At 39.1% G+C, this 27615-nt stretch overlaps 3 protein-coding genes and 1 long non-coding RNA gene across 6 annotated transcripts in view; 3 read left to right on the top strand and 1 right to left on the bottom strand.

Annotated features, from left to right (window-relative positions):
- ccnp (cyclin P) overlaps window positions 1-19425 on the top strand; it is a 68013-nt gene extending 48588 nt beyond the window's left edge. Inside the window, exons 1-9 of one of the 3 annotated variants that reach the window (XM_079353625.1) lie at window positions 16061-16260; window positions 16672-16797; window positions 17048-17123; window positions 17272-17441; window positions 17724-17825; window positions 18086-18241; window positions 18403-18561; window positions 18645-18823; window positions 19002-19425. In XM_079353625.1, coding sequence (XP_079209751.1) covers window positions 16207-16260; window positions 16672-16797; window positions 17048-17123; window positions 17272-17441; window positions 17724-17825; window positions 18086-18241; window positions 18403-18561; window positions 18645-18823; window positions 19002-19170 — 1191 coding nt within the window. In that variant the 5' untranslated portion in view covers window positions 16061-16206 and the 3' untranslated portion in view covers window positions 19171-19425. Of the gene's footprint in view, window positions 1-16060; window positions 16261-16671; window positions 16798-17046; window positions 17124-17271; window positions 17442-17723; window positions 17826-18085; window positions 18242-18402; window positions 18562-18644; window positions 18824-19001 lie in introns of those variants that run through there. The other 2 variants (XM_079353627.1, XM_079353626.1) reach the window with 2 other exon arrangements.
- On the top strand, window positions 173-13407 carry akt2 (v-akt murine thymoma viral oncogene homolog 2). Its single transcript, XM_079354204.1, has 14 exons — window positions 173-597; window positions 2058-2213; window positions 2356-2487; window positions 2833-2944; window positions 3644-3797; window positions 4491-4622; window positions 5557-5622; window positions 5719-5787; window positions 7194-7316; window positions 8355-8483; window positions 8598-8812; window positions 9692-9779; window positions 9862-9964; window positions 10086-13407. Exons 2-14 carry the CDS (start codon window positions 2168-2170, stop codon window positions 10163-10165), a joined length of 1449 nt encoding a protein of 482 aa, XP_079210330.1. The 5' UTR covers window positions 173-597; window positions 2058-2167; the 3' UTR covers window positions 10166-13407.
- Window positions 14985-15270, top strand: LOC306830779. Its single transcript, XR_013780010.1, has 2 exons — window positions 14985-15053; window positions 15173-15270. It is a non-coding gene; the product is annotated as an uncharacterized lncRNA (long non-coding RNA).
- A 246-nt stretch (window positions 19426-19671) lies between the features above and the next one.
- On the bottom strand, window positions 19672-26878 carry LOC306830012 (sodium- and chloride-dependent GABA transporter 2-like; the record flags this gene model as incomplete). The annotated part of the gene is made up of 14 exons (XM_079353229.1): window positions 26764-26878; window positions 26551-26685; window positions 25847-25987; window positions 25534-25621; window positions 25294-25426; window positions 25080-25214; window positions 24716-24819; window positions 22770-22894; window positions 21995-22107; window positions 21775-21912; window positions 21457-21559; window positions 20869-20969; window positions 20598-20768; window positions 19672-19812 (listed from the first exon to the last, which is right to left on the bottom strand). Exons 2-14 carry the CDS (start codon window positions 26612-26614, stop codon window positions 19672-19674), a joined length of 1557 nt encoding a protein of 518 aa, XP_079209355.1. The 5' UTR covers window positions 26615-26685; window positions 26764-26878.
- Between the last annotated feature and the right edge of the window lie 737 nt (window positions 26879-27615).

Here is a 27615-nt window from a genome sequence, read left to right as displayed (position 1 = left end):
TTTTTTTTAGAAATAAGAAAGTAAGACAGGGGTTGGAAAAGTGGTGACATGATATTTAATAGAATTTGACATGCCTTATGAGTTTTATTCCTTTCTGTGACAATGTAAGTCCTACTCTTTTCAGTCGGTGTGAGGTGGCGATAATAACTGTATGGTACTTGATGTACTATCAGGTGCCCTGGACCCTCTGTCCACCATCTGACGTCACTTCCTCTTGTGTGAGTCTGCGAGGCTGCTGTAGCGTCTGTCTGGAGAGAGGAGGGAAACCACGCTAACCAGGCGACTGACCGCATTAAACATACAAATATACTGTTTTATCTATCCAGGATTTGTTAAATTATCTGTCATAAAAACAATAGTGTGTATTAAATTGGGATTAAGCAGACCGTTTTCCCCTCTGACTCGTGTATGTCTGAGTGAAGCGCTGCAGCAGCACGCCGCTGTTGTTGTGGGAGAATAAAACATCGCTAAGCTGTGTGGTCACTGACAGGGATCAGTACACACAAGCTCCCACAGATATCAAGTGGAAGCCTTTTCTTTTGAATCTGTAGGTATCTTGAAGAACCGACTGCTGTTTTAGTTGCTACTAAAGCCAAGGTAAGAAGAACCGGCGTAACAAGGGGGACTATCGCAAGCTGCTAACAGACATGCTAACTAGTTGTTAGCTTTAAAGCTACTGTTGCTAGCTGCCTTGTTAGGTCTTATTGTGCTTTTGGTCAGTGTCCGCACTGCTGTATGAGCCGCCACACTGCCTAACCAACCATTAGTTGTAAATCTACAGAGTTATAGATACTTCTTCACTGTGTTATGGATAGGAAACGCTTCCAGCCTGCATTGGGATCGGAAGGTTTGTTGACTCCGCTAGCTATCAGAGCACTGAAAGGATCAGGATGTATTTACGTTTTTGTTTACGTGAGGGAGATAAGTGTACTTGTGTGTTGTTGCTGCTATAAATATATCATACTAAGTTAGCGGAGTGGCCTTGTGAAGTATTTCTTTATGTTCGCTTTATGATTAACATGTCGCTTTATGTGAACAACGTGTCCTGTTTGTGAAGATTATTATAGATTAATGATCATTTAAGTGACTAACAGTTTACAGTGAAATGACCTCGTTATTCATTTTATTATACCTCCTGATTTTTAAAATAGTTACGTTATGTGTGGGACTTGAACGACCGTGGATGGACCATAAAAAACCGTATCTTGTTTTTAACTTTGTAAACAAAGCAGCTCAAACAGTCTTTATGTTCCGGTGACTGTACTGTAATATATCCAATCCCTTCACTTTCACTGAAATACTCTGAAACTCTGTTAAACCTATTATCTAACATAAGCTGTTGATTCAGGGCTGACCCTGAATCACCAAGGCCTTTCCAGGAGCAGTGGGAGTGTATTGCATTTGAAAATGAGCAGAGCTTTGGGGCATTTTTTCACAAGATTATTTTTATTTTTATATCTAAGCAATGAAACACATGGGTATTTCACGAAGTTGTCTCTCATCATGAAGTTGTTTTTAACATCGAGCTTGTGAAAGTGTCACACGTGTCAGGCTGTAAGATAAGGCGTGCAAATTTCAGCAGTTTTCTTTGTTGTGGAGTTGAGTTTCAAGGCAACAGAACAGACTCAGGTGAGGAATTTGTTCGAACAGAGTGCCATGGTGACAACAGAGATAAGCATCAAGAGCACTTTGCAGAAAATGTCCCTTGTTTTGAGAAATTGCCTTCGCTTTATGGTGTAACCATAAAAGAAAAGAAAATACTTCCTCCAGGACAAGTTTGTGTATATTTATTAACATATATATCTTAATGTTCCTTTAACTTCCAAAAGGAAATGTAGTGTTAACAACATAACCCCAGCTTGTGTTTTCATAGTTAAAAAAAGTCACAGAACGGTGTCCTTGGTTTCTAATCCTCCATTACGTCTTAATAACATATTAAAGCTGTTACTGGCTTTAAAAAGCTTGGTTTTGATAATGTTTTATTTTGCCTGATACCCAAATTCTTCATTAACCGTATGCTTATCTGTTTTATTTTCTCCTGGGATTACACTTCACAGCTTTTTGTATTTGAGCCCCTGGAAGGCACTTGCTCAATAGAAACACTGTGCACAATTTCAACCAGCTTGTCTACAGCCCATTCCCAACCCAGAGAGTGTTCTGCCCCAGTATGAATGAAGTCAGTGTTGTGAGAGAGGGATGGCTTCACAAGAGAGGTAAGGAGACCCTTTCTATTCCTTTTCCATCATCTTAGAGTAAATTGAAGTGATGGTCTGGATGTAAATCTTGAATTGGAGTTCTTAGTACTTGCACCATTACTTGTCGGTTATCTGTAAACTGTATCTGTCTGTGTTCTAGGTGAATACATTAAAACATGGCGGCCTCGCTACTTCATCTTAAAGAGTGATGGCTCTTTCATTGGCTACAAAGAAAAGCCTGAAGTGTCCAGTGACCACAACCTCCCACCATTAAACAACTTCTCTGTTGCTGGTCAGTTTTTTTCTTTTGGGCAGAAAACCTCAATCGTTGCCGTTGTGATATCGAGTAGTGCTACCCATCTAGATGTGCTACCATGGATGTGATAGGAGATTATTGTCCATCACTATACACTTCCCTTGAAGTTTTATATACCAAATTTCTCTGACAATGAATATGTAGTCAGTAGTTGATTAATACATTAAACTAGCGTTATGAAAAAAATGATAGCTTCTGCTATCGTTTCGTGCTATGGTAGCACGTTTGGACAAGGCAGCACCTCTGCCCTGGAAAATGATTCATATTTTGTATTGTAAGAGTCAACTGTTCAGTATTAGCTAATGTGTGTATGCCTCGTAGAATGCCAGCTGATGAAGACTGAACGACCCAGGCCCAACACATTTGTCATTCGTTGCCTCCAATGGACCTCTGTTATTGAGCGCACCTTCCATGTAGACAGCAATGATGAGAGGTAAAAAAGAAATAACAACATTAATTCCAAAGGGTTATTTTATGCTGTATGTTCTTCCTCTGAAGTGAGAAGTGGTCATTATTATGGGATTGGGCCAGTATCTATGAAAGTTAAACTTGCATGTTTGAAACATCTGTTTTCCAAAGTCGTCTGTCTATACTGAAATACTATAATAAAAAAGCTGAATTTCTTTGTCCTGCCCAAACTAAACCAGTGTGGTTATGAGTGTGACAGGTGGCTAATTAAATCTTTGTTCTATTTATTCTGGTTAGACATTATTGGTTGATGTTTGTGTGGTGTTTCAGGGGTAGCAGAACCCACTATATAGTTTTTTTTTCACCAAACGTAACAGACAATGTACCTTAATAGGAGGCAGAGAAATCCATTTTGTTTTTTAGAGATAGATTAACCAAATACTAGATTTGTTGTGATTTGTTCACCTTTGACCCAGACAATCATTTATATATGTTTTTGTTCTGCCAAGTACCAAATTCAAGCAGCCCCCAGATTATCCTCCACATTGTAAACTAAGCTTGCATACTCCTGTCTTCCCTCCAAGATGTATTTTTGGTTTAACATCTGTCTGAATACAACAAGTTAATTTAAACAGTTAGATTGGAATAATAGATTCAGAGTTAGGTAGACTTGTCCTTTCTGGATTTGATCAAAGCAATGCGGTTTTTGTTTTTTTGGTGTCAGGGAGGAATGGATGCGATCGATCCAGGCGGTGGCAAATGGCCTAAAGAGTCAGCATCAGGACGAGGAGCCAATGGAGATTAAATTTGGCTCACCAAGTGACAGCAGCGGGGCAGAGGAGATGGAGATTGCTGTGTCCAAATCCCGCTCAAAAGTGGTCAGTATTTGCAACGCCAGTGCCTGGCCTCTTAAAGTGTTTGCTGTGTTTGTCCAGTCCACCTTATCAACTTCAAGCATCGTTCTCTAAGCTTTTTTTTGTTTTGTTTTTAATGTGAAGCAACCTTTGAATGATTGGAAGGGATTTGTTTGTATTTCATACACATTGACTTCAAGTGATTTTAATGGCTATATTTTTCTATTATCTGCTGATCTCGTCACATCAAACAATAAGTATGATAAACAGCTTTTTGACGTTAGCAAAAAGTGACCAAACTGATGTTTGTGACGTTGTGCTTAATCTAACAGCGATTTAATAAACCCTTCTGTATGCATTATTAATGACCAATGAGTAAGTCTGAAAATGGGAATAATTTAGAATTAGAGTCCACTTTATGATTCAATTCTCAACTGTTAAGTTTAAGGCTCAGATCTCTGAGTTGTGTCTCACATAAGAGATGTGTGTTTGAAAACATCCAACCACTAACATTAGGTAGGACAGTCCAAGGCCACCGTTGAAACAAAATCTTGTTCACTTTGAGAAATACTTTTTTACTTTATTAGAATACTTTGTCAAGTACCATGACAACTCTCAGTTGTAGTGTATTAGCGTTCTTCAAGAAACCTTGGCTGAAGCTCAATCTGGTAAATGTATTCACCTTTGTAAAGGTTTTTTTTGCCTTTGTTCCAACAGACCATGAATGATTTTGACTACCTGAAGCTGCTGGGCAAAGGGACATTCGGTAAAGTGATCTTAGTGAAGGAGAAGGCAACAGGGATGTACTATGCCATGAAAATCCTCCGCAAAGAAGTCATCATTGCCAAAGTAAGTAGGAAACACCCGAGGATTCCCACAATGTGGAGAACACAGACGAAATCCCAGAATTTGATAATGAAAATGGAATCAACTGTAAAGTGCAGAATGTCACATTACTTCCTGAAATGTGGGTGTAATTTGTAAAAACTTACTGCATACAGTCTACACACAGACGAAAACCCAGTTTATCTGACTTGTGCGTAGACTTTATGCATGCAACAGCGACAATCTTTGCACACTTGCTTTTCTGTTCATCATCCTTTGTCCTTTTGTCGATATTGGGATTCTGTCAAACTACACATAGCATTGATATGAAGGCAAATATTGTCATTATGATGTCATATGGCAGTCTCCTTTGCTTTGTTTCTCTGTTATCTAGAAGAGTGCATATGCCAAAAGGTGTTTTGTTTTTTTCTCTTAAAAAGTTTGAAGCATGTTAGCATCTTTATCAGCTCTTCTGCTGTCTGCATGTAGGAGCACTGCGTGTACATGCTGACACACACAAACACAACGCCAGCCATAATGCACAACAGGTGCAGCACTGATAGAACACTTAACAGAGAAAAACTTGATTTTGCAGATTAAAGGAAATGTATGATTCCCATGTGGATTCCATAATATCATAACGTGACCCATGAAAAAATGACCCCCTTAAGTCTCTGATTCGACAAAATATAATAGCATAATACCTCAATTAAATGTGCTGAAACCAAAGTATCTAAAACAGGAACACAATTTCTTACTAAGGTAAAAATACTGTTTACCACAAAAGGAGGTTCAGTTGTGAAACACAGAATAAAACGGACCTAAACGGTTTTTGTTGTGCCCTAAAACACATGAAAGTGAAATGATGTTTTATACTGAACAATATTGTAATCTAATGGTGTGAGGTCTTGTCTTATGACATGTACCTAATGTGTGATGTGATTGTGTATTGCCCTAGGATGAGGTGGCACACACAGTGACAGAAAGCAGAGTTCTCCAAAATACGCGGCATCCCTTTCTAACAGTGAGTTGACTTGCTTTTTAGTGTTTGCTTTTCAGCTGTAATGGACAGTTTAACAGCTTAATGTAATCACCACTGTTTTTGCTCTACCCCCAACAGACACTAAAATATGCATTTCAAACGCACGATCGCCTATGCTTTGTAATGGAGTATGCAAATGGAGGAGAGGTAAGTATCTGTGTTAATATACCTGTGATTTTAAAAAAAGAAAGCTGATTGTGAGACATTTATTATTACATAAAACATCGATTTTAAGTAAGCTTTCACAAACAATAATTTTAAAATGGTTAAAGCACAGTTGTGCTGTTAATGTGTTCCTTTTGAGTTGGTGTGAAAGTTCTCAGGTTGTGCCCTTGTGAGGGCCATACAAAAGGCTGCCTCACAATTAATGTCTATTTTACTTGGTTCCTTTCATAGATAGAGGACAACCAAATCCAGACCTACATTGGAACAAAACAGCGTTTTTTATTTTTCTATAACATTGTTCAAAAATCAAGATAAGCAAACGGACATGGAAGCGTCCGATGGTCGTGAATCCAACTCTCATATTACTTAGACGCATCTATATCAGATGGTAACATGGTGGAGCGATCTTGTGATTAAACATTTTGTCTAACTTAATAAAAACTATAAAACAAAAAAAATCTTAAAAGCATAACGGGTACCCAATTATTTTAATATTTTCCATACAATTGTATACAGAAACGTCTAACCTTACTTACATTGCGTATCTAATGGCTTCACACTAGAGTCCCGCTGTGTGATTTCACACTGGATTCAGGAGTTGCGGCAACACGTGACAGGGAGCTTCACATACACACACTTAAACGTGCGCACGCACACACACACACACACACACACACACACACACGCACACACACACACACACACAGTACTGTCCCACACGGCAGGATCAGACGTTTTGTGTTGCCACTTTCTTATCAGTGTTACTACTGCCGACGTCAGCTCAGGATTGAAACAACTTAGTGTACAATTATGCCTCCATGTGTTATACATTAAAGGTGAAGTATATCATTGATATACATGTCCTGTTTTGAACTGTCAATGTATAAGGGGTTGTTTCCAACAATATGACATTGTAGGTTTTCCTTAACTTATTTATTAATATGAACATATTTTATAGCATATAACACCTTATCTCTCGTAGGTAATTTCTTATTTCAAAAACTATTACCCAATTCTTCACCTTGTTTTAATGTTGAGTCAAACTACTTCACTCATTACTTACACACGCACATCTTTGCCCCTGCAACAACATGATGACATTTTGTGAGGGATTCATCTAGTTGAAATGATCTCTTGTAAATTAATTGCAGATGGTGTTTCTCTATGTCATAGATACAAAACAACAACATCCTTAAATTAGGTTTCTAAATATATTAATGCAGCTTTTCATTTACCTGAGCATTCTGGTCTATGTTGAGGATAAAAACCATTAGAACTGAAGAAACACATTCAAAGCAAGGATTTTGAAATACATAAAATCAAGTATCTCAAGTAACATGAATAATATTTCCGTATTTCCTGTGTCTGTTTTTTTTATTACTTTTCAGCTCTTCTTTCACTTATCAAGGGACAGAGTGTTCACAGAAGACAGAGCGAGATTCTATGGTGCAGAAATAGTGTCGGCACTGGAGTACCTACACTCACGCAATGTGGTTTACAGGGATTTAAAGGTAATGAGATAGCAAAAAATCGATTTCTTTAAAAATCAAGATTCTTCTCTTCCAAGATTTAAAATCAATTATCTAAAAAAAAAAAAGGCGTGGGTGGGGGGGGGGTCTGCCCTTTAAATCAGTAGAATACCAAATACAGCAACAGAAAATTCAGCCGAGCTCACAGATGAGTGAAGTAGATCCTGAAGTATGTGATCATTCATTAATAGACCTTGAAGCCATGGAGCACTGAATCCAGAATAGTTTGGAATCAAAATCAAATGGTGAGACCCAAAGATTCCCACCGTATCTATTGGTAGGGTATATTAATTTAAAGGAAGAATGTGTGACATTTTACACATAAATACAGAAAAGTATATCCTATGTAAATGTATCTCTGAGTCATGACTGTTGACAACGAGCGAGAAGTACAAGTCTTGCTGGCTGTGTTGTTGTGAGAGCCGTGTTTACGTCATCTTAACATGGGCAGGACAGTCCACTCATCCCCTTACTTATAGAAGACGTTTTAGACAACAACTAGATAAAAAATGATGCCACATGAACGTTTTCAGGTCACTGTCATTCCGTGTCAATTTATGTGTATTTATGTATGCTAACATTAGCCTGCTAACACAACAATGCGGGCCACCGGCAACAGCAGCTTAAGCAAAGGACAATTTGTCTGCCGCGTGTGCTAAACTACTCCGTGTGAGCTGGAGTAGAGGGGGATTAAAGGTGTGGCTACAGGAGAGCGGAGGCTTTTAGTATGCAGCCAAAGAGCAGTTTGTTTTGGTTTCATGCTTTTGCTTAAAGGCAACATCTACTGGATCAAAAAGTTGCACATTCTTCCTTTAATATCTTTTACCCTTGTATTGTTGATTAATGTCATGCAATGCGGGTAATTACTTAAAATCAGAAATCTTAGTTTTTTCAATGATAACTTGTTAGAAATGTCTGTATTGTACACAAGGATGCTGTCTAACATATTCCAGGGTTCGGTCATTTTCATGCAAAAACTATACACCAATTTGACTCTAATTTGTATCTTTCTCTGCACAGCTGGAGAACCTTATGTTAGACAAAGATGGCCATATAAAGATAACAGACTTTGGACTGTGTAAAGAGGGCATCACGGACGGTGCAACCATGAAAACCTTTTGTGGGACCCCAGAGTACCTGGCACCAGAGGTAAGTCACCAGTGACATCCATATGTGACAACATGTTTTAATTCAGCATCTGTCAAAGGGCTCAATGAGTACACATAATTTCTCTTTCCACTCCTCATATTCCTTCACTACCAGGTGCTGGAGGACAATGACTATGGACGGGCAGTGGACTGGTGGGGACTGGGCGTGGTCATGTATGAGATGATGTGTGGTAGATTGCCGTTCTACAACCAAGACCACGAGCGTCTCTTTGAGCTAATCCTCATGGAGGAGATTCGGTTCCCCAAGAATCTGGCTCCTGAAGCCAAGGCCCTGCTAGCTGGGCTTCTCAAAAAGGATCCAAAACAAAGGTGTGTATTTTGCAGCAGATCTTTTTGAATCTTTGCATAATTAAGCACTAACTTAGTAAATAAACGAGGAATACATTTCTTATGTCAGGATAATAAGGAAAAACAATCGCAGAAGAGGAGAAAACATATAGTTTCCACATATAGCTCTGTCAGTAAACTCAAGTTTCACTAGTCCTCAGTACTTGGTAGCTGAACCTAAAACGTATACCTGAAAATATTTACAAGTACTCTTACACTGAATGTATCATTCAGGATGCACGGGTCGACCAAGTAACCCCCACTGATTTTTAAATATTCATTATTTTTAAAGTTAATTCATGTTGCTGGGCAGTTTACTGTTTAAATCAGACAACAATGTTTGCAGAAGCAAACACTAAAGCTTTACATGTTTACTTGTACATACATGGCTTCCAGTGAAATCATACTGTAAGTGCCTAAAGACGCAGAAAGATCTTCATGTGACTTTTCAGCGGTCTGCTTTGCTCAGGAACACCTCCATCTTTAGCTATAAATTAAGTGAACACATTTAAAGCCCATGTTCCTTCTTGATTAGATTTGGTGCAGAGTAATTGTCATAAACGGGGACATAATCGATTGTTGTTTTGGTCTAGCAACACCGTTTCTGAGAACAGTCAAACAACTGCTAATATTAGCACATTGAGCACTGCCTGCAGGCTTATTACACAAGCACCTGGGAGCAGTACAGAAATAAAAACAAAACATTTGTCGGAAAATGGTAAATAATGGTTGGCAGAGAACAACCTAACGAGTACGCTTGTGGTACATTTATAATGACCCTAACGATCTGCCAGTTTCCTGCGCAAAGAACAGGTCGCTGGTAAGTGGGTGTTGATGAGCGTGTTTTTGTTCTGTGGACAGGCTCGGTGGTGGACCAGATGATGCCAAAGATGTGATGAGTCACAAGTTCTTCACCGCCATTAACTGGCAAGATGTACTTGAAAAGAAGGTAAGGTCCTGGATGAAATAAATGTTATTAACAATAGGATGTTTTACACGTAAAGTGACTTTTATCGTTTCCGTTTTGTCAGCTTGTTCCACCCTTCAAGCCCCAGGTAACATCAGAGACGGACACGCGTTACTTTGATGACGAGTTCACAGCACAAACAATAACAATAACTCCGCCTGACAAGTGTAAGTCCATCTAAATCTGTGAAATCAGTTTTTAAAAAATTGTGTTTTGTGCTTCATATACATTTCATTCTGTGTGTAACCTGTGAATGTATTTTTCTCCCTCTTTGTTTACGTTTTTCAGATGACAGTTTAGATGCAGAGGATTCAGATCAGCGTACACACTTCCCTCAGTTCTCCTACTCTGCAAGCATTCGGGAGTGATCAATTAAACTAGTGAACAAGCAGGCAGGCTTACACACTATCACAATCCCACATACACGATTGCACTGCTGGGGATTTTTGAACAACACCAACAGAAACTGGCACAAGACACATTTTCATTCAATCTTTAACGCACATAAACTCACAGAAACACACATACATTTACTGGCAAATCAGACAGTACGGGGATCATTAAGTGTGAAATAAACACACGGGCTGAGAATGACTGACCTGAGCAGGTTTGTGTGGATAGACTGGCAGCTTTGTCTGTGTACATGCTCTCAGGGTTTGCTTTAGGCTTCCCTGCGGGACCTCTGCTGCACTACACTGGGTACCACATCAAAGCCTTGACACTTTGAAAACCAGGTTATGCCAGCAAAATACCATCTCTCTACCAGCTTCACACACAAATAGTCACCAGTTCATGCATAGACTGCATATACAACACATTGTACTTGATAGAATTTTACTAGTATAATCAAAATTAGGAAAATAAAAACCTTTTGGGATTTTTTTTTCTTTCATCAGTTGTAAAAGTTTTAAATGTAAAGCCATATTTCTGCATTTTCAGATTTTCTTTTTTTTTCCCTTTATTTTTTAACAAGTGCTCTTTCTGGAACTTGCTGTTACAAATCAAGTGTGGGACCGTTCCTAAGGTTAAGGGGAAATGGGGAAGAGGGCAAAGGGAGGGGGTTGCCATTTCTGTGTTTGCACTGCACGTTTGTAAGTAAATGGGCGATCGGATGAGTGAATGTGTGTGCGTGTGTGGGCATATGAGTTCAGGAGAATGTGTGAACAACCATTTTGATTCCCAACCATCCATTTGTTTGTTTTTTTAATGCATGTCTTTAAACTCTGAACAGTTGCTGGAAAATCATGATGAGGACCCTACACGGCACAATAAATTGCCTTTTTTTAAAAAAAAAAAGGGAACAAGCATGTAATTTATGATTACTATTAATAATTACTGTGACCAGCTTGCTAAATTGAGTCAGCCAGAAATAGAAACTTGGATCTCATGCATGGCCAACGTTTTGCTTTAAAAGCTACATATTGCTTAGTCATAGCGGCAGCAGTCAGAATTTCATTGTTGTTCTGTTTAGACACACTTGCTGTCTTTCTCAACTGTTTGCTGGTTGGAGGTGTATGAGTAGGTTTTCTGTATTAAAGACAGTAAAAATGTAGGGTTGGGGACTTGACCACAGCTGTTCCCAAACCATTACATGAGACCAATGTAGACATACACAGCCATTCGCTGTCCTCCTTTCACTAATTCTCGCACCCTAGCTGAAGTAGGCACCAATCGTTGTTCATTTCCTATTTGTATTAACAGTGTAAGTTAAAAAGATATTTTTGAAAGTGTTCCCATATTTAAAGAATGAATTGATTTATTGTGAAGTCTTTTAAATGAGGCCAAAAAAATTGACTGACTTGGTGGAAGTTTCATGCTTAAAATGATTCCACGTTTTATTTTAGAAACTTTGGTTTGTGTTTCTGTTTTATTTTAATGTTCTGTCAAGGCACTTAAATCAACATTGTTCAGTATGTTTGAGCAACTGTCTGCAGGTTTACAATCCAACTTCACGCTGCATTAGCTGGACAACCGACTTCCAGACTAACTTATCAAATATCTCATGTATTGTTCGGTTTATTTGGAATTCTGCATACTTTGAATTGTGACGGCACATGACTAAAAGTCCAGACAGCATATTTCAAAGTACTCATATTGACCGAAGAATTTTATATTCCATATTGCTGGAAGAGATATTAGTTACTCTTTGAGCCTTATGAAAGGAACACCAAGATCTTTTTGTCATTTGTTTGTTTTCCTTTATTGTCCATCTATTTCTTACATTTTGGAAGACATATTGTTTAAGTATACAATATATAAAATATATATATTAAACGTTTTTAAACTGTCTTCTTTTTGATTAAGTTATTCATTTCAAGGGGTTTCCATTTGGGATAGCTTGTGCTGTTGATGATGCTCAGTATTTGAACTTAAAATGCAGCTAAGATCTGCTTGATATCGCCTGCATTACACATGAATCAGTATTTTAGCTGAATTCATGATTTATAACTTGCATAATTGATCATGTATAAAAACAGTGATGGATGGAAACCACCATCAGTTTCATTATGCATTTGAGATGAGAATGAAACAGTCCTTTTTAAAAAGCAGTCTTAATTTGTCTAGAATTTGTCAAATGCTCAAGAATTGAACTTTTTCAAATAACTTCTGTATTCCAGAAACGCTGTTAAAAATCTTCCTTTGACTCCCTCTGCAGGGCTGAAAATAATCAGATTCAGTGGTTTCTTTCTACCTTTCTTTATAGTCATGGTTCGATAGCTTTGTCTAAAAGTGTTGCCAAGCATCTTGCACCGTTCTCTAGGACACCCCTCATTTCACATATTTGATTTCTGTTTGTGTGAGTGACAAATTGCCAGAGGGTGACAGTGACGTGTGGGTGGAAGTGGTGTAAAGGACACATGAAAGCAGCGAGTTTTTTACTCTGAAGTTCCTCAGAGGATGACATGATCAAACGACATTGATTTAGAGTTCACAACTCCAGCAACTTTTCTCAATGGCTCAGGCACAGACATAATATTCTAGCCTCATGTCCTGCTTTGGAAAAAGGCACCGGTGGATTATCGAACCACTGCACTGATGGACACTACTGTGGATTTGCCTTCATTGCTACCATGGCCATCAGGGGGTGCTGCTGAACTTTTTAAATATTGGTTGTGAAGCCATACTCTAAACCTCACTGCTGGCCACGCTTTAAGCAATGCTTCACAGCTAAACATGCAAGTTATTACCCCTTACCTCTCCTGTAGGCATACACAGGCACAACAAGTGCCTCCACACTATTGTGTAAATAAAAATAAAAAAAAGCTTGATGATGAATGCAACATTAGTAGAAGGAGAGGTCTGCAGCTTTGTAGTATTTGATTTGCAGCTTTTGTTATGGTTACCTTGCTTCTCTGTGTATTTGAATGTGATCAACAGTCACGAATGTCACACCTGATGCTGGTGTTACAGGATTTGTTTTGCTTGTTGCTGTTAGTGGAGGCTCAGAAGCCCCCTCCCCCCCAGAAAAAAAAAAAACAATCCTTAAGGGGGAAGGCTTTGTTCCGGTAGAATATTTCAGACTCCTTGCAATGTAACGGGTGAAACCTGCTACAAAATGGTAGCTTATAACATTTGCAATTATAATGTGCCAGTAAACATTTTTAATGAATGAAGCTGTTTGTGTGTTTTCTTTTACAGTTTACACCCAACACATTCAATTTAAGTGTTGGCGATCCACTGCAATAGCTCTATAGTCTCGTAATGAACATGGCTCTTACCATTAACATAAGTATTTTTGGTTTTTTTTAACTCTCATCCTAAACTTGGATGGTTTGAGGCATGAAAACATTTTTTATAATTTATTCTGTATTTTTAGCATTGTGGTATAACCTTAAAGCAACATTAAATAACTAGGATATTGGTCACAGTGTCAAATGGTAAACCCTTTTATGAACCAGTTTGAAAAAATTTAAGAATTCATTTTTGTTTCTCATGTCTTTTTCACCAGGTGATGGTGTTATTTACAAAGCTTAGAATACAGGATTCCTCCATCAAATATCAAACATCCATCCAAAGCTGAAAGAGTTTATTTATAGCAGGGAGGATGGATGGCAAAACTGTCTAGCTCGCCTACTTTAACGAATGAAGAGACAGTCACATCCACACTATATAACTATTTATCAAATTACTGTAGTGTTAAAGCTATTTTCTAAGGCCAATGTACCTCTTCTTTAATGCTCTAAACTCTGCAGCACTTTGTACTGACTGTTTACTGGGTGTTCTCAATGTGCAACATTTCGAGGACACCCTCTTTACCAGAAACTGACCAACCCACACACATCAGGCCACTTTTGCTAAAACTTCTGCTGACACAGCACACAAACATACTTGAGGAGGCACCTTACTGCAGCAATTGTACTATATAACCCTGTAACTTCTGACATTCGTGGTCCATCCTCTGGTTTTGGTAGCTAACCTTGTGGTCAGCGAGGTGGATCTCTCAGCTGAGATAAACCCTCGGTATCTGCATTGTATTTCCTTGCTTTATTAAACCTTCTGGTTTATTCAATTTCACCCGACTCTCTTCTCTTCCGTCTCTAAGAAAACCAAATCGCACAAGGTGACTTTAAAAACCCTCAAACAACTTGGTGACCGCCGACGTGATCTGGAGTTGGGTTGGGAAGGACTCAATGAAGGAGTGGTCACATAAGACTCAGGCCTCGGTGGAGCTGGGGAGGTTTGCCCTTCAGACAAACATGGCACGCGCCAACAAAAAGGTGAGCAGTAAACCTTTTGTTATTGAACAGAATTACTGCGGTTACGGTTAATTTGATAAATTGGAGTCAGTTGTGGATAAATATAACAAGGAGATAATGTCAGAAGTTTAATAAAGGACTAGGTGTCCTACCAGAACTAGGTGTTCCGGACTAGGTGTCCTACAAGTTAGGGGAGCACATTACTTCCATGCTAACCCCTCATGTGAAGTTAATGTAAAGAGTGCCATTACTTGAGATTAAGTAGTCCTTTATGATTTAAAGCTTCACCTTATAAAAGCTTCATAATATGAGTTCAATAAAAAACTAGATGATGCTTAAATAACAGAAATGAATATCCCGATCAACATTATGGCTTGATTAAAGGTGCTGTTAAAGATGAAAATGTTTAGAACATTTTTTTAGATTTCTTTGTTTAAGGTCAAGATTTTGCTTGTTTTTATTTTTGAAGCTAAAAATGCCTCTCCTTTTTAAACACAGGAGTAAGTCAAGCCTCCGTAGGGTGACAGCTGGCTTGAAAAAGAAGTGGAGACAAGAAGTGGTAGTATTTTATGCTTCTTACCCAAAAGGGATGTCCTTTCTGTGGAGTATTCAAACAAGCAATGTGTCAATTTGCTAAATTCAATACTCATATAACCCTTTCCTCTCTTTTTTCCAAAGCCCAGTGCCTGATGGGAGGGTGGTGAACAGAGGATGTGATGCGTCCCTCCTGATGTTTGAGGCTCAACATGGTTGAAATAAAGTTGAACAGAACTTTGTATCATTTTCTCCTGTGTTTTTTCCTCTTTTTATACACTTAATAATTCACTTGGAGAACACACAGATGAGTTCATGTATTTTGAAATTAGCCCCCCTCATTGACAGTTAAGTGGTCCAATAGCCCAAAAAGAGAAATGGAGCAAAATACTCAATGATGGTGAGGATTAAAAATAGTAAATCGAAATGCACATGGTAAACTCAAACTATGAAGACAAATAAAAGTTAAACCAGAGATTTCAGGCAATTTTGCCATACAGTGCGAGACTAAAATTGTCCCTTTTAAGGAGTGCAGCAGAACTTCCTGTTGTGAAGCATGTCAACAGAATGAAACGTGAAAAATGGGCCTATTATAGGCTTACATATGAAGCTGTAGTACAATAGTGAAGACACTCAGTGTTGAGAGAAATTGTGTAATTATACCTGCCTTCCATGGATGCAAACGTTGCTTTAAATATTTATTGGCTTCAATCTCTTTCAGTTTTAGAATGACTTTTGTTGTCCTAAAATATGAAAGAAGATTAATTGCACTTACATACTGACCTGTGATATTTGAAGAGGGAATCTTGAATTAGATGTTTTATTTTTTAAGAAGAAAGCCTTTACTACATATTTTATTCACTCTCCCGTCGTTCGTAGCCCTCGCAGCTATACGAACGACACCCTCCCTCCCACGAGAATGCCGAGCCGTCCTGACGGGTACCTCTGGAGAATTAAAAATCAACCTGCGAGATAAGTTAGCGTCCCTCTTATCCCGTTTTGAAAGCAGGCACACCTGCTGCCAGTTAAGTCAATCAGCCCCAGCGGTCATTCGCACCACAATATCAGCCGCTGACTTTCAGAGCAGAATGATTGCTCGAAGCCCCAGGCCTCCGCCGATACCAGTGGATAAGTAGCTGCAGCGGCCCGGCACTGGAACACTGTCTCCGGCTGTGACTATGGCCAGGACAGGTTTCTGCGACTCCAAGCCCCTGCTGGACTTACACAAGAAGGTGAACAACCTGTTTGAACAAAGTCAATAGGTGCTCTTCCAGTCGTCAGGTTACTTAGAAACAATAGAAAAAAGTATGGTCACGGAAAATAATTGAGTTTTTAATTTAGCAATTTTTTTGTGAAAAAGGACACGAGTTAAACCTTGGGCGACTCACACTTTTGTGAGTTAGTCTTAATTATAAGAAACTAATGCTGAAACGGGCGTGCTCCAGTTGTTTGGCGTCAGAACAATTACGTTCACCTGCTTTGACCCCAGGTGTCAGAGAGTCCCTGACTAGACGCCTGTGGCAGGACCTTGTATTAGGAGTAAACCCCTGGAAGAACTCAAGAGATTTGTGGCATTTCACAAAAGTAGCCTTTTAACTTGCAGCCTAGGTGCCTCGATTTTTAAGAATCGGTTTTCCCTGCAGGCGGATGAAAGGCGAGCCCCATTAAGAACGTGGGCTAACGCCAGTGGGCCCATAGACCGCTGGCAGCCAGTTGAAGTGGAAGAGTCCAGGATGACCCATGTCAAAATGGAAACGGAACATAGATGGGTATATCTTCTTTCCTGCTTGTCTCTTTTTCTCGCTCTTTTACGTATTTTCTCACAATATTAATCTCAAAAGATGGCTGAGGTTAAAGAAATACTCTTAGGCTGAGATGATCTGCCTTTTGCATTAAGACATGTTTGAAAGCTATCTGAAATGTTGCTGGGAAGTTATTATGCAATTCTGCAATCACTGTAAACTTTTTAGGTTCAAAGCATTCGTTATAAGTTTTTGTTCTGATGTGTTATGTCTGTAGGAAAGGAGGTTATCAGCACAAACGAGTGAAGGCATCCTCCTGGGCTTCCATGAAGACAGTCATACACACACATCAGGTAGCCCCACATTTTTAAACTTTACATGAAGCGTGGGCCTGTTCTTCTGCAATTACTTTATATAAACTACATGTTGTATATTTTGGTATCCAGTAAAATGTTGAGAACCTGCATAATGTGGTGGTGTTCTTGCCATCTTGTGTATCAGATGCCTGTATGGAGGAGCCTGTGCTTCTTCACCCTCTTGGTCTACAGGGTCTTCACAGCCTACAGGCGCTGGTACCCAGCCTGTTGCGCCATGAAGTGGAATTGGCACTGGAGAAGCTGGACCTCATATGGGACCCTACATATGCATGGGACATGTTTTTAGAAATGATGGTGAGATATTGTGCATTTTTGTTCATGGATATGGTTTCTTTATTGATCTGAGTGGAAGCAGCTGAATGTATGGCAGCACTTTGATATCAAAACATATTTCCCTAGGGGATAATAGTGTATCATTATATTGTAAGCAAGGATCACCTAAAAGATGACTGTGTTATTGAACAGTATCTTTATAATGTGTGGTAGGCTGACCTTTGCAGAACTCATTGAAGATGGGCACAATCGTCTGTATGGCCTTAATATCTTTTTGCCTTGTGTTCTTTTCTTACTCTGCAGAGAACACAAACACAAAACTCATTAACCAACACTGACCTGCCCCAGAAGTATTTCACTGATGCCACTCGTGCTGTTCTGATAGATTGGCTCATTCAAGTTCATGTAAGTGTGCCCTGTGTATGGAAAGTGTCTTAATAACCAAAACAGAAATGTTCATTTCTCTGCTAAATGCTGAGCTGTAGGTTTGCTAATATTTGCACAATTATTCTGGCTTTGTCTGACTGTAACAAACCTTCACCTCTTCTTCATAGTTAAAATTGTATACCTCCTTGGGTTTTTCTGTACGTTTGAGTATCATTCAGGGTTATGTGGACTACTATTTCTTGACCAGTTCTAGTTCTATTATCTTCATTTCCTACCAGGAGATGATGCATTTTCAAGAAGAGACCCTCTTTCTGTCCATCCATCTCCTCAACCGCTCCCTGAATCACATTAAGGTGTCTACATCCAACCTGCAGCTCCTGGGCATGGTTTGCCTATTTATTGCCGCGAAAAAGGAGGAGTGCGTTCTGCCTGAGGTACACTTTCAATTATAATGTGCCCAGACATGTTGAACTTACTCAATCATCATATGACTTTGTTTTGTAAAACTGGAGAAGACGATAACGTGTTTGTAAAAATGTCAAGATTCAAACCAAAGACTGTGCCTGAAACTTTTTTTATTTTGCATACGCTCCAGGTGTCTGCTTTGTGCTACTTGATGGACCACACTTACACTAAGCATCAGCTGCTGCGAATGGAGCGCAAAGTCCTCTGCGGGCTGAAATTTGACTTGGCCTACTGTTCCCCTCAGTATTTCCTTGTCCTACTTGCTGCTGTAGCTCGCTGCAGTGCAAAGGTCTTGGAGATGACTTGTGATTATTGCACAAATGATGAGGTTATCTTCCCGTTAAGTTCCGTAAGTATCGACTGTGCTTTCAGGTGGTATGCATGGCCCGTTACCTGCTGGAGCTGTCTCTCCTGGAGGGCCAATGTGTGATGTTTCTTCCAGTGCAGCTGGCAGGAGCGGCCCTCTGCTTGTCCCGTCAAGTGCTGCAGGAGCCCCTGACACCTGAAGGGGAAGCTGCCTGGTGTCTTGCCTCCAGTGTCCATGTAGGCAGGTGTGTGTGACTCTGAATAAGCATCTCCCCCTTTGCCAACTTTGCCCTTATGAAAGTGTTCCTTTTGTGCAATGATCCTAATGCGTGAGGTGCAAGAAGCTATTTTCATTAGTCAACATTCATCCGTCTGTCTCGTTATCCGTTTTTTTTGTTTGTTTTTTTTTTGTTGTTTTTTTAGTGAGACTGCCCTGCTGAGGATTGTGCACACTTTGGCCAGCGCTGCAGCCAAAGCTCATACCCGAGAGACCTGTGCAACTTTAATTAAATTCTCCTCCCCAGAGACCATGCATGTCAGCAGACACCCAGCGTTAAAGAATGCCCTCAGTCTGCTTGGCATATGCAGTTAAGATTTCAAGATTGTTTATAATTTGAAATGGGCGAGGAAGAAGTGTGCCAAACGTTGTTTGACAAGGAATCGTATGCATTGTGCATGCACGTGATGTAACGTAGTCTCAAACCTGTTTTATGATCTTATCTTGCAGCCAGTTTTGAAAATATTTGAATTGTATTGAAAGGTCTTTGTCTTGTCAGTCTAAAAAAGTGTATGTAGGCTGTCAAGTTATTTCTAAATTTTAATGTAAAATAAAGTGTCTGCTGCAACATTTTTGGTTTCAGATGTTCATTTAATACACCTTACTAATTCCTGCCAGTAGGCTTTAAATTCAAGTCACCTGGCCATTCCCCTCAAACATGTGCAATGTCAAAAGAATTTTTAAATTAAAATGTTTAAGTACAAATTTGAAACTCATTTTATAATTCAGCATCTGAGGGTAATTAGTGTCCAAAAGGGTCATGTGTAAGTTTTATTGTCAAAGTTTGGTCTTTTTCCATCCTCACATCCTGTGACATTACACCTGTGATGATTCATTCATAAGAATACTGTCCATTACATCAAACTGCTGCTGATCTTCTCTGATGTGTTGAAACTCAGTTTCAGTCTTTCTGGTCAGTGAGTAGTCCAGTTGTGGTTGGCACAGATATTGGATGCGCTAAAAAAAAGTGTTCAATAACTGTCAATATAATTTACACTTTTAAAATTAGATATGGGTAACTGTGAACAATGACCTCATTATTGTTGCATGAAGTGTTTATTTTGCGTTGTTACGATGTAGCGAAATGACAATGTTAGCAACCACTAACGGAAACAATGGTAGATGGCAATTCGATCCGACAACTTTTTAAAGCTCAAAGTAATGTCAGATCTGTGAGCTATTTTTAATAAATCAAGCAGAACATGTCACACCTTTTTAAAGTAACTAATTTCAACACCATCCTAGAAATGCTTATCTTAATCGAGAGAACTTGAAATTAGCCTCTAGGTTGGATGAGACAGACTTGTTTCTAGAATCTTTTTGTTTTATAGGAAGCTTGAACCATTCTTGGTTAATTAAAGAGGATTAGAATACATGTCTATAACATCTTTTTAACATTAGACATATTTTCCCTATAAAATCATATTTTAGTTTTTACTCTATTTTATATATACAAAATTATGAAGCAAAAGATCGAGAAGTGTCATTTGTAGCGCTTGATTTCAGGATTATGTCAGCAGTCAGACTAATGCATCAAATTAAGATATTAGAGTCTTTGATTGGATTTTTATTAGGAATTAAAGTACACACAACTCGGAGTATTAAAGCACAATCATCCCTGAGGATAGTACTTAAAAGCATATCTTGAAACGCTTGTTTTCAAAGTGGTCCTTCATGGAAGAAATGACTCAAAGTACACACCATTTCTTGAATAAATAATTTTGGAAATCAAGTTGTCCTACCTGATAGAGGTTTCCAGTCCCAGTTGTCAGTTTATAAAGCGCCCATCCTGGCACAAGCAGAATGGAGGAGAGGGCTGTTATCCAGCCGAACACGTAGGCCCAGGCAGGATACACATACCAGCGATTGAATGTCAGAGGCTGGTACCAAACTAATGAACATATGAAAGAGCCCTGAGAGAACAATGTCAAGAGAGATTCTTTAGTTGTCCTTATGTTGTAGTATTAAGATGTTAGCAGCATGAAAACTAACAGTAAGGAGTTAAAAAATTACCAAAGAGACCAGAGGTGTGAGGTAAAGCCAGCAAACTTTGAAGAATGGATTGGCATGCACGCCACTCATGTCCTTTATGATCCTGTACATACGCTCAGCTCCTTTGTCGTAGAGAAGGCCAGGTAAAGGATACATCAGGCAATTAATAAATCTTTCCTTGTCATAACATATTACAAGACACTTTTTAAAAGTAACAGGTCTAGACTGTGTTAGTCGTTTGTAAAAGTTATCAAGGAATTTAAAGGGAACTTCAGCTATATTTTTCTGTAAAGGTTATGTGTCTGGGGGACTCCTTAATTAAGTATTTTTTATCCAAGAAAATAACCCTAATAATGTCAAGAATAGTCAGGGCTGTTTATGGGCATAAAGCCTCAAATTATAGCACCAGTGTTATAATGGTGCTATAACCAGTGTTACAAACTGGAGCTTTGGAGTTTTTAAAACAACTCACAATACTTTATTGATGCACTTTGATGAATATATACAGTCCAGTTTTTGTGGATCTTTTACTTCAAAGTTATACTTCAGCCTCTATTAAGTATATAGTATTGCCAGAGTTCCCCTTTTAAAACATTCAACAATACATACCAAATATCCAACCAAGTGCCAGGGTTTCAAACACACAGAGAAAAAGGATGCAGGCTCCGTTACAAGCATAGTAGTCAAATATCTGGAACACGTACATCCCTCCCTGTAAACAATATAAACAGCAGAGGTATTTATTTGACAATAGATTATTCAAATTTTGATGTATTCATGAGTTATATGGAACCTATTCCTGCCACTTGTTAACATTGTTGGAATAGCAAAACTAAATCATGAAAATTAATATGAATATTTTAGCATGAATACTCTGCGATGGATGTGTGATAGACAACAAATATGAACCTAACAGTGAACACTGACCTCAGTTATCATGACAAGCTGGGAGAAGAAACATATGGCGCAGAAGACGAGAAGATAAAGCTCTCGTCTGCCTGCCCTGCGCATTACAGTGGGAAACATGTCTGTGATGGATGTCATCACCACCTCTATGGCAACAAACTGTACAGACAGAAGGAGGCCAAATAAATACATTTCCAACTGAAGTTCATTAAAAAAAAAAGCTCAACCATGTCTATCCTACTTGTGTGTCGAGGCCCAATAGAATGAGCATGACAAAGAAACAGACAGACCACAATTGGGGTAGAGGCATCATGGCTACAGCCTGAGGATATGCAATAAACGCCAAGCCTGGACCTGGAAGGCAAGATCAAAATAAAGCTTACTTGGAAAAGTAAAGGTAAATATTTATCCAGATGGTGAAGGAGGTTTGTCATTAAAATTACTGAATTACTCAAATTCACTGGAAGTTGAGAAAAAGAGAAACGTGTAACTAAATGTTAGGTCAAGAAAAAAATATGAAACTTATTGATTATTTTCAACCTTTTGTTTTGCGAAAATGATACCGAAGTAAAATCTTTATCGCAATGACAGCTAAGGCTGTAAAATTCTAACCAAGTGTTGGACATGAGTGAGAACATGTTAAATAACTTCATTGTAGAAGGACTACCACTGACATATCAAGTACAAAATCAACTGCTGGAAAATGGCTGCCCAGTAGTAAAGTCATTGTCTCTCAACTAGAAGATCTAGGTTTTGATCCCCAGCTGCTACGGCAACATGTCCAATGTGTCATTGGGCAAGACACTTGAACCCGAATTGCTCTTGCTGCTTCGTCGGCAATGTATGAATGAGAATGAATGCTATTGCTACTTCAAAGCAAATTCTGCCATCAGGTGAATGGGTAGATGTGACATGCAGTGTAAAAGCACTTTGAGCAGTTAGAAGAATAAGACAAGATGAACTGGTAGCAGAGACAACATCGTATCAATCCTAGAATTTTTGGTGGTTGTCAGTACCTGACTCGGCCACTTCACTGATTGGAACACCCTGCTGGTGCGCCATGAATCCAAGCACTGAGAAGACTGCAAACCCTGCTACAACACTGGTGACACTGTTCAGTAAACACAGCCACAGACAGTCTCTGAAAAACATCAAAGCAAAGGATTTACATATGAATTTTTTTTCCCACTTATTGCTGTTGCTATCAGAGTTATGTGTCAGAAAAGTAACTGTAGGACACTGACCGTTCTAACTAGAGCCACACATTACCAGAAAAAAAAGTTGCAATTCAGTTCCATCCTTTTATTTTTAACAAACAATAAATGACGCTTCATGACATATTGTTGATTGACGTGGTTATTGGTGACCATTCAAAAGACACATGGCAAGCAGCTGCAAACATTAAGTCCTTCATGGAACTGTTTTGTGTGTGTGTGTGTGTGTGTGTGTGTGAGTGTGTGTATGAATGTATGTATTTATGTATATATACACACACACACACACACACACACATATATACACAAACACACACACACACACACACACACACACACATACATATATACATATATACATATATTTCTCTTGGAGTTCTATGAGAGCTGTGGAATATGGTCTTAGTTCATGCATGCTGGATCTGGCCAATTTGTGTCCTACTGGGTGCTGAAGATGATCAAAGAGGATCTGATATTTAGCACCTTAAGATGTGGGTGACTTCCAAGTTATCAAGTTATCTGGAGCAATTTTCAGGAGAGCGAAATCACTTTCTCAACCACTCTTCAACACAGGAAGTGATGGCCTCGTTTTTCCATAGGCAGAGGCAATAAACAGATCAATAACATTGGGCATTTGACCTTGTAAGGAATCAGATTGGGGCTCCTGGGATAACACAACTGGCATTGGTGCTAGACTGTTAGGGAAAGTGGAGTGTATATTTAGGACCTTTGACAGGGACTGGTGGTGTAGGTGATGGCTGAGTAAAAAGAGCCGATTGTGTCACTGGACAGAGGCAGCAGGGATGGACAATGGTTCAACTTGACTAGCTTCTGGGGCTGATGAGTCAGAATCCATACAGTTTGAGGGGGCAGAAGTAAAAATTCTGGAGGGAGGTAGATCATAGAAGGAAGAGGTGGCTCCTTTTCCATGAGGAGAATGGGGAGTAGGAGAAAAGGCCCCTCCAGTACCGCCTGCAAAGAGATTCTGTTTCACAAAACTAGAAAACGAGCAGGGCTGACTCAAAGTATTGTTCTTTAATTCAATTCGTTGGTTCATGTCAACTTGTCTGAATATTCTCTCTCTCTGCTGATGTGCTTTTTCTTGCTTTTGCTGAGCAGTTTTGGCTCTCTAATTAATGAATTTACACTGTTCGCCAAGCTCTGCATCCTTCTGTCTTTGTATTTTAGGCGCCTCCAACTCATCCCTTACTTCCTATACATTGAGAATGCTGGCTTGGAGATCACTCAAAACTGAAGATCAACTACTCTTGGAATGCATACTACTCTGAGAGCTTACAGGAAAACTAAAAGCTAACTTTGAGTAATGAGTCTTGATGAGTGAACTGTGTGAGCAATGGGATAGTGTGGAGGCCTTCTGCTTAAGCATGTCAACTCCATAATAATCAGGGGGTTGTCTAATTCTTTTTGGTCTCGCCCCAGGGTCATGTGTGATGGACTTTGGAAGAGATTTCACTGATAATTTACAAATTTCTGATATAAGGGGAACTTTTTCATGATAGGTTGGCAATAATTGCTCAGGTAAAAGGCTAGGCTCTGTTTGTTGAGATGGATTAGATGATGGAAGGAAGGGCTTCTCTTGACGTCTTTTTACAAGGTAGGAGGTGCTACCATGTACACTTAAACACTGCATAGTGTCTCCTTGTTGTGTGGAGGGGAACTGATTTGCAGTTTCTGACATTAACTTAAACAATCCTGCTAAGAATAACCACATCTTGCCATATACTCACTTATAGCAGTTGTTTTTGTAGGGATTGTAGCTGCCCAGGACAGTTAAGGAACCCACACCCACGCTGTATGAAAAGAAAATCTGAGCCCCAGCCTCCATCCAAACCTGTTTTCAAAAAAGCACCCCTATGTTAAATGGAATTGAACTTAACAATTCACAGAGGCTTATGTAAAGTGTGCAATGCTGTGTATCAGTATTAATTAATGCCATTATCAATGCCAAATGTACACAGTAATGTTACTGGCATTGGGAGAGATTAGGGTTCACTGTGGACTGCAGGAGTTGTGCTCAAACCGCAACTTTTTGATTGAGAGATGAGCAACTCTCCAACGGTAAAGTTAGTTAAGAGAGCATAGAGCTCCTACCTGAGGGTCTGTGAGCCGTGAGGGTTCAGGGAGGAGATAAAATACGACCCCTTGTAGAGCCCCAGGAAGAGAGAGCCCACGGATCAAAAGGATTAACAACATCACATAGGGGAATGTAGCAGTGAAATATACCACCTATAAGAAAAATAACTGTTTAAGGATTTTGAAATATAGTATGCAAATAGCGACATAAATTTAGGGATAATATAATTACCTTTCCAGTGGACTTGACCCCTTTCCAAATACAAAAGTAACAAGTGATCCACATAGCTATTAAACACAACAGCACCTCCCACCTAATGCTGCCTATCTCCTCAATCCCTCCTGAAATGGCAAGAACTCGTCTTCTGCAAGTTAAAAGATGTGCAGAAATGATTTGTCAGATCTGAGTGCAACTTTTTTTTCGCAGATTTAAAATAAATGTTAGGCTTCATTTATAAATCTACAGACATACTCCCAGAACTCTGTAGCAGCAGAGGTTGTGTTTGTTTGGTTGGTCCATTCAAGGGTGTCATTACGTGTTGAAAAGTCTACACAGGCATCTAAAAGGATATAGAGAGTGAATAAACAATATATTTATTATATCTTTTTACAAAAATCTTTTGCATATTGTTGACATTGAAACTAATCAGAGAAACGCTTAATAAGCAACTAAATAGTGAGCAACTGAATAGTAAGGGAATTAGCTTTCAAAACATCAATACACTATTCACTTGTTAGTACTCTGTTGCAATAGTCAACCTCCCTGTGTGTGAATGTAATTTAACCTGTGTTCCAATAATTGTTGCAGCTGGCCCAGGGCAGTTGGGAGCTGAAGGAGAACACCAGGAAGAGCAAAGCCCAGGCCAGAATAATGATGTAGGTCATACAGCTGTATAAGAGAATCAGCTGCCCACCATAGCCAATACCTGTGGGACAAAAAATGACAGTTCAAACAATCATCAGCTTGTTTGTATTATTTTATTTTTGGTGTATTTTCTTTTATTCTTCAGCCTGAACAAAGACTGAATCATGTGACATCACCTGACCAGCCATAGTTTTCAACATACACCTAACGACACACTTTGAACCATTGTTGGATATGTACTCATGGTTATATATGTTTTTAATTTAGATTGGGTATCACAACTGGAAAAAGGCCCTCGTTAAAAATATTTAACTTACTTTGGAACAATGGTCACATTTAGCTATTACATTTGTCAATGTTTCGTTGATATGATGACCTTTTTTTTTGGTTTAGGTTTGTCTTTACTCCAATGAGTTTTAGACTGTTAATGAGTTACTGCCACACCAACTCTGTCTGACTTTGACAACCTAATATATAACCTAATATCCAACATCAGTGAAGAGACTAATAGTAATTAGACACGTTTTATTTTCAATTTATCAATGTCTTTTCCAGATTTCTGAGTTTTGTGCTATAAATAATAATTAGTCTTGCTTTGCTTTTAGTAAATCCTGAATATTTTACCTTCTGCCAGTGGGCAAAGCTTCCTCCAGCAGGTGATGCCTCCCTCCTGGGTGTACTGACCCATGGTTGTTTCCAGTAGGAACAGAGGTACACCACAGGTCACCACAAAAACCAGATATGGCACCAGGAATGCACCTGAAATACGAAATTTAACAACACTGCATACCAAGCACAGACAAAGTGTATCAAATAATGTGCATCTTGTTTGCTTACCCCCTCCATTTTTGTAGCATAGGTAAGGAAACCTCCAAACGTTGCCTAGACCGACAACATTACCCGCCACAGCCAGGAGAAACTCCAACTTCTTTCCCCATTGTCCTCGCTCCTCCACTTCTACATGCTTGTCTTTTTTTACACATGTGTTATCCAACATATCTGAATGCTCCATATTTATCCTTTTTCCAATGCACTGTACTCAAGTGTTGTCTGTTTTTATATTCACCACTTATTCTGTGTCATGTAATGAGCAACTCCCCGACCAGTTAATCAATTCTCAGTGGAAGTGCAAATTATCTCTACATATTCAGAGACGACGACTCTATCAACTGAGCCTTAGGGGCGGCTGTACTGTCATGCATGTCCTACCCACTCTCTCTTACTCTCTCTCTCTCTCTCTCTACCTGATTTTGTTTTTTTCTTTGTCACTGCATCCCAGGCTTTATAAGCTGCTGGGCAATAGCTTTGTCGGGGTGCTGAGGCTTGCTTCTCTGATGGCCCACTCTGGCCCCTTCCCTCTTTATGTTAGTGGTGGTAACTGTTGCAATATATATAATGTGGACTTGAAGATAACCACCGCTATTATGAAATTACTGTACTTACCTCTTCTTACTCTGTAACATTGTTCTTTATTCTGTTTACCTTGTCATCATAGCAATAGGAAAGTATATCAAATACATTTGCAAAATACTATTCCACTCTAAACATATGCCCATTTCCTCACAACATAAACTATAGATTTAACTTTGTGAATACATACATGTAAATATGTCAATAGTGTGTTTTAAACTTAATGATACTGAACTAAATTGGCCATCAAGGGTTATCACAAAAATGTCTAAAAAGTAA

The sequence above is a fragment of the Symphodus melops genome (genome assembly GCF_947650265.1).
Source record: "Symphodus melops genome assembly, chromosome: 10".
Lineage (NCBI taxonomy): Eukaryota > Metazoa > Chordata > Actinopteri > Labriformes > Labridae > Symphodus > Symphodus melops.
This window is presented reverse-complemented; position numbering and strand designations above follow the sequence as displayed.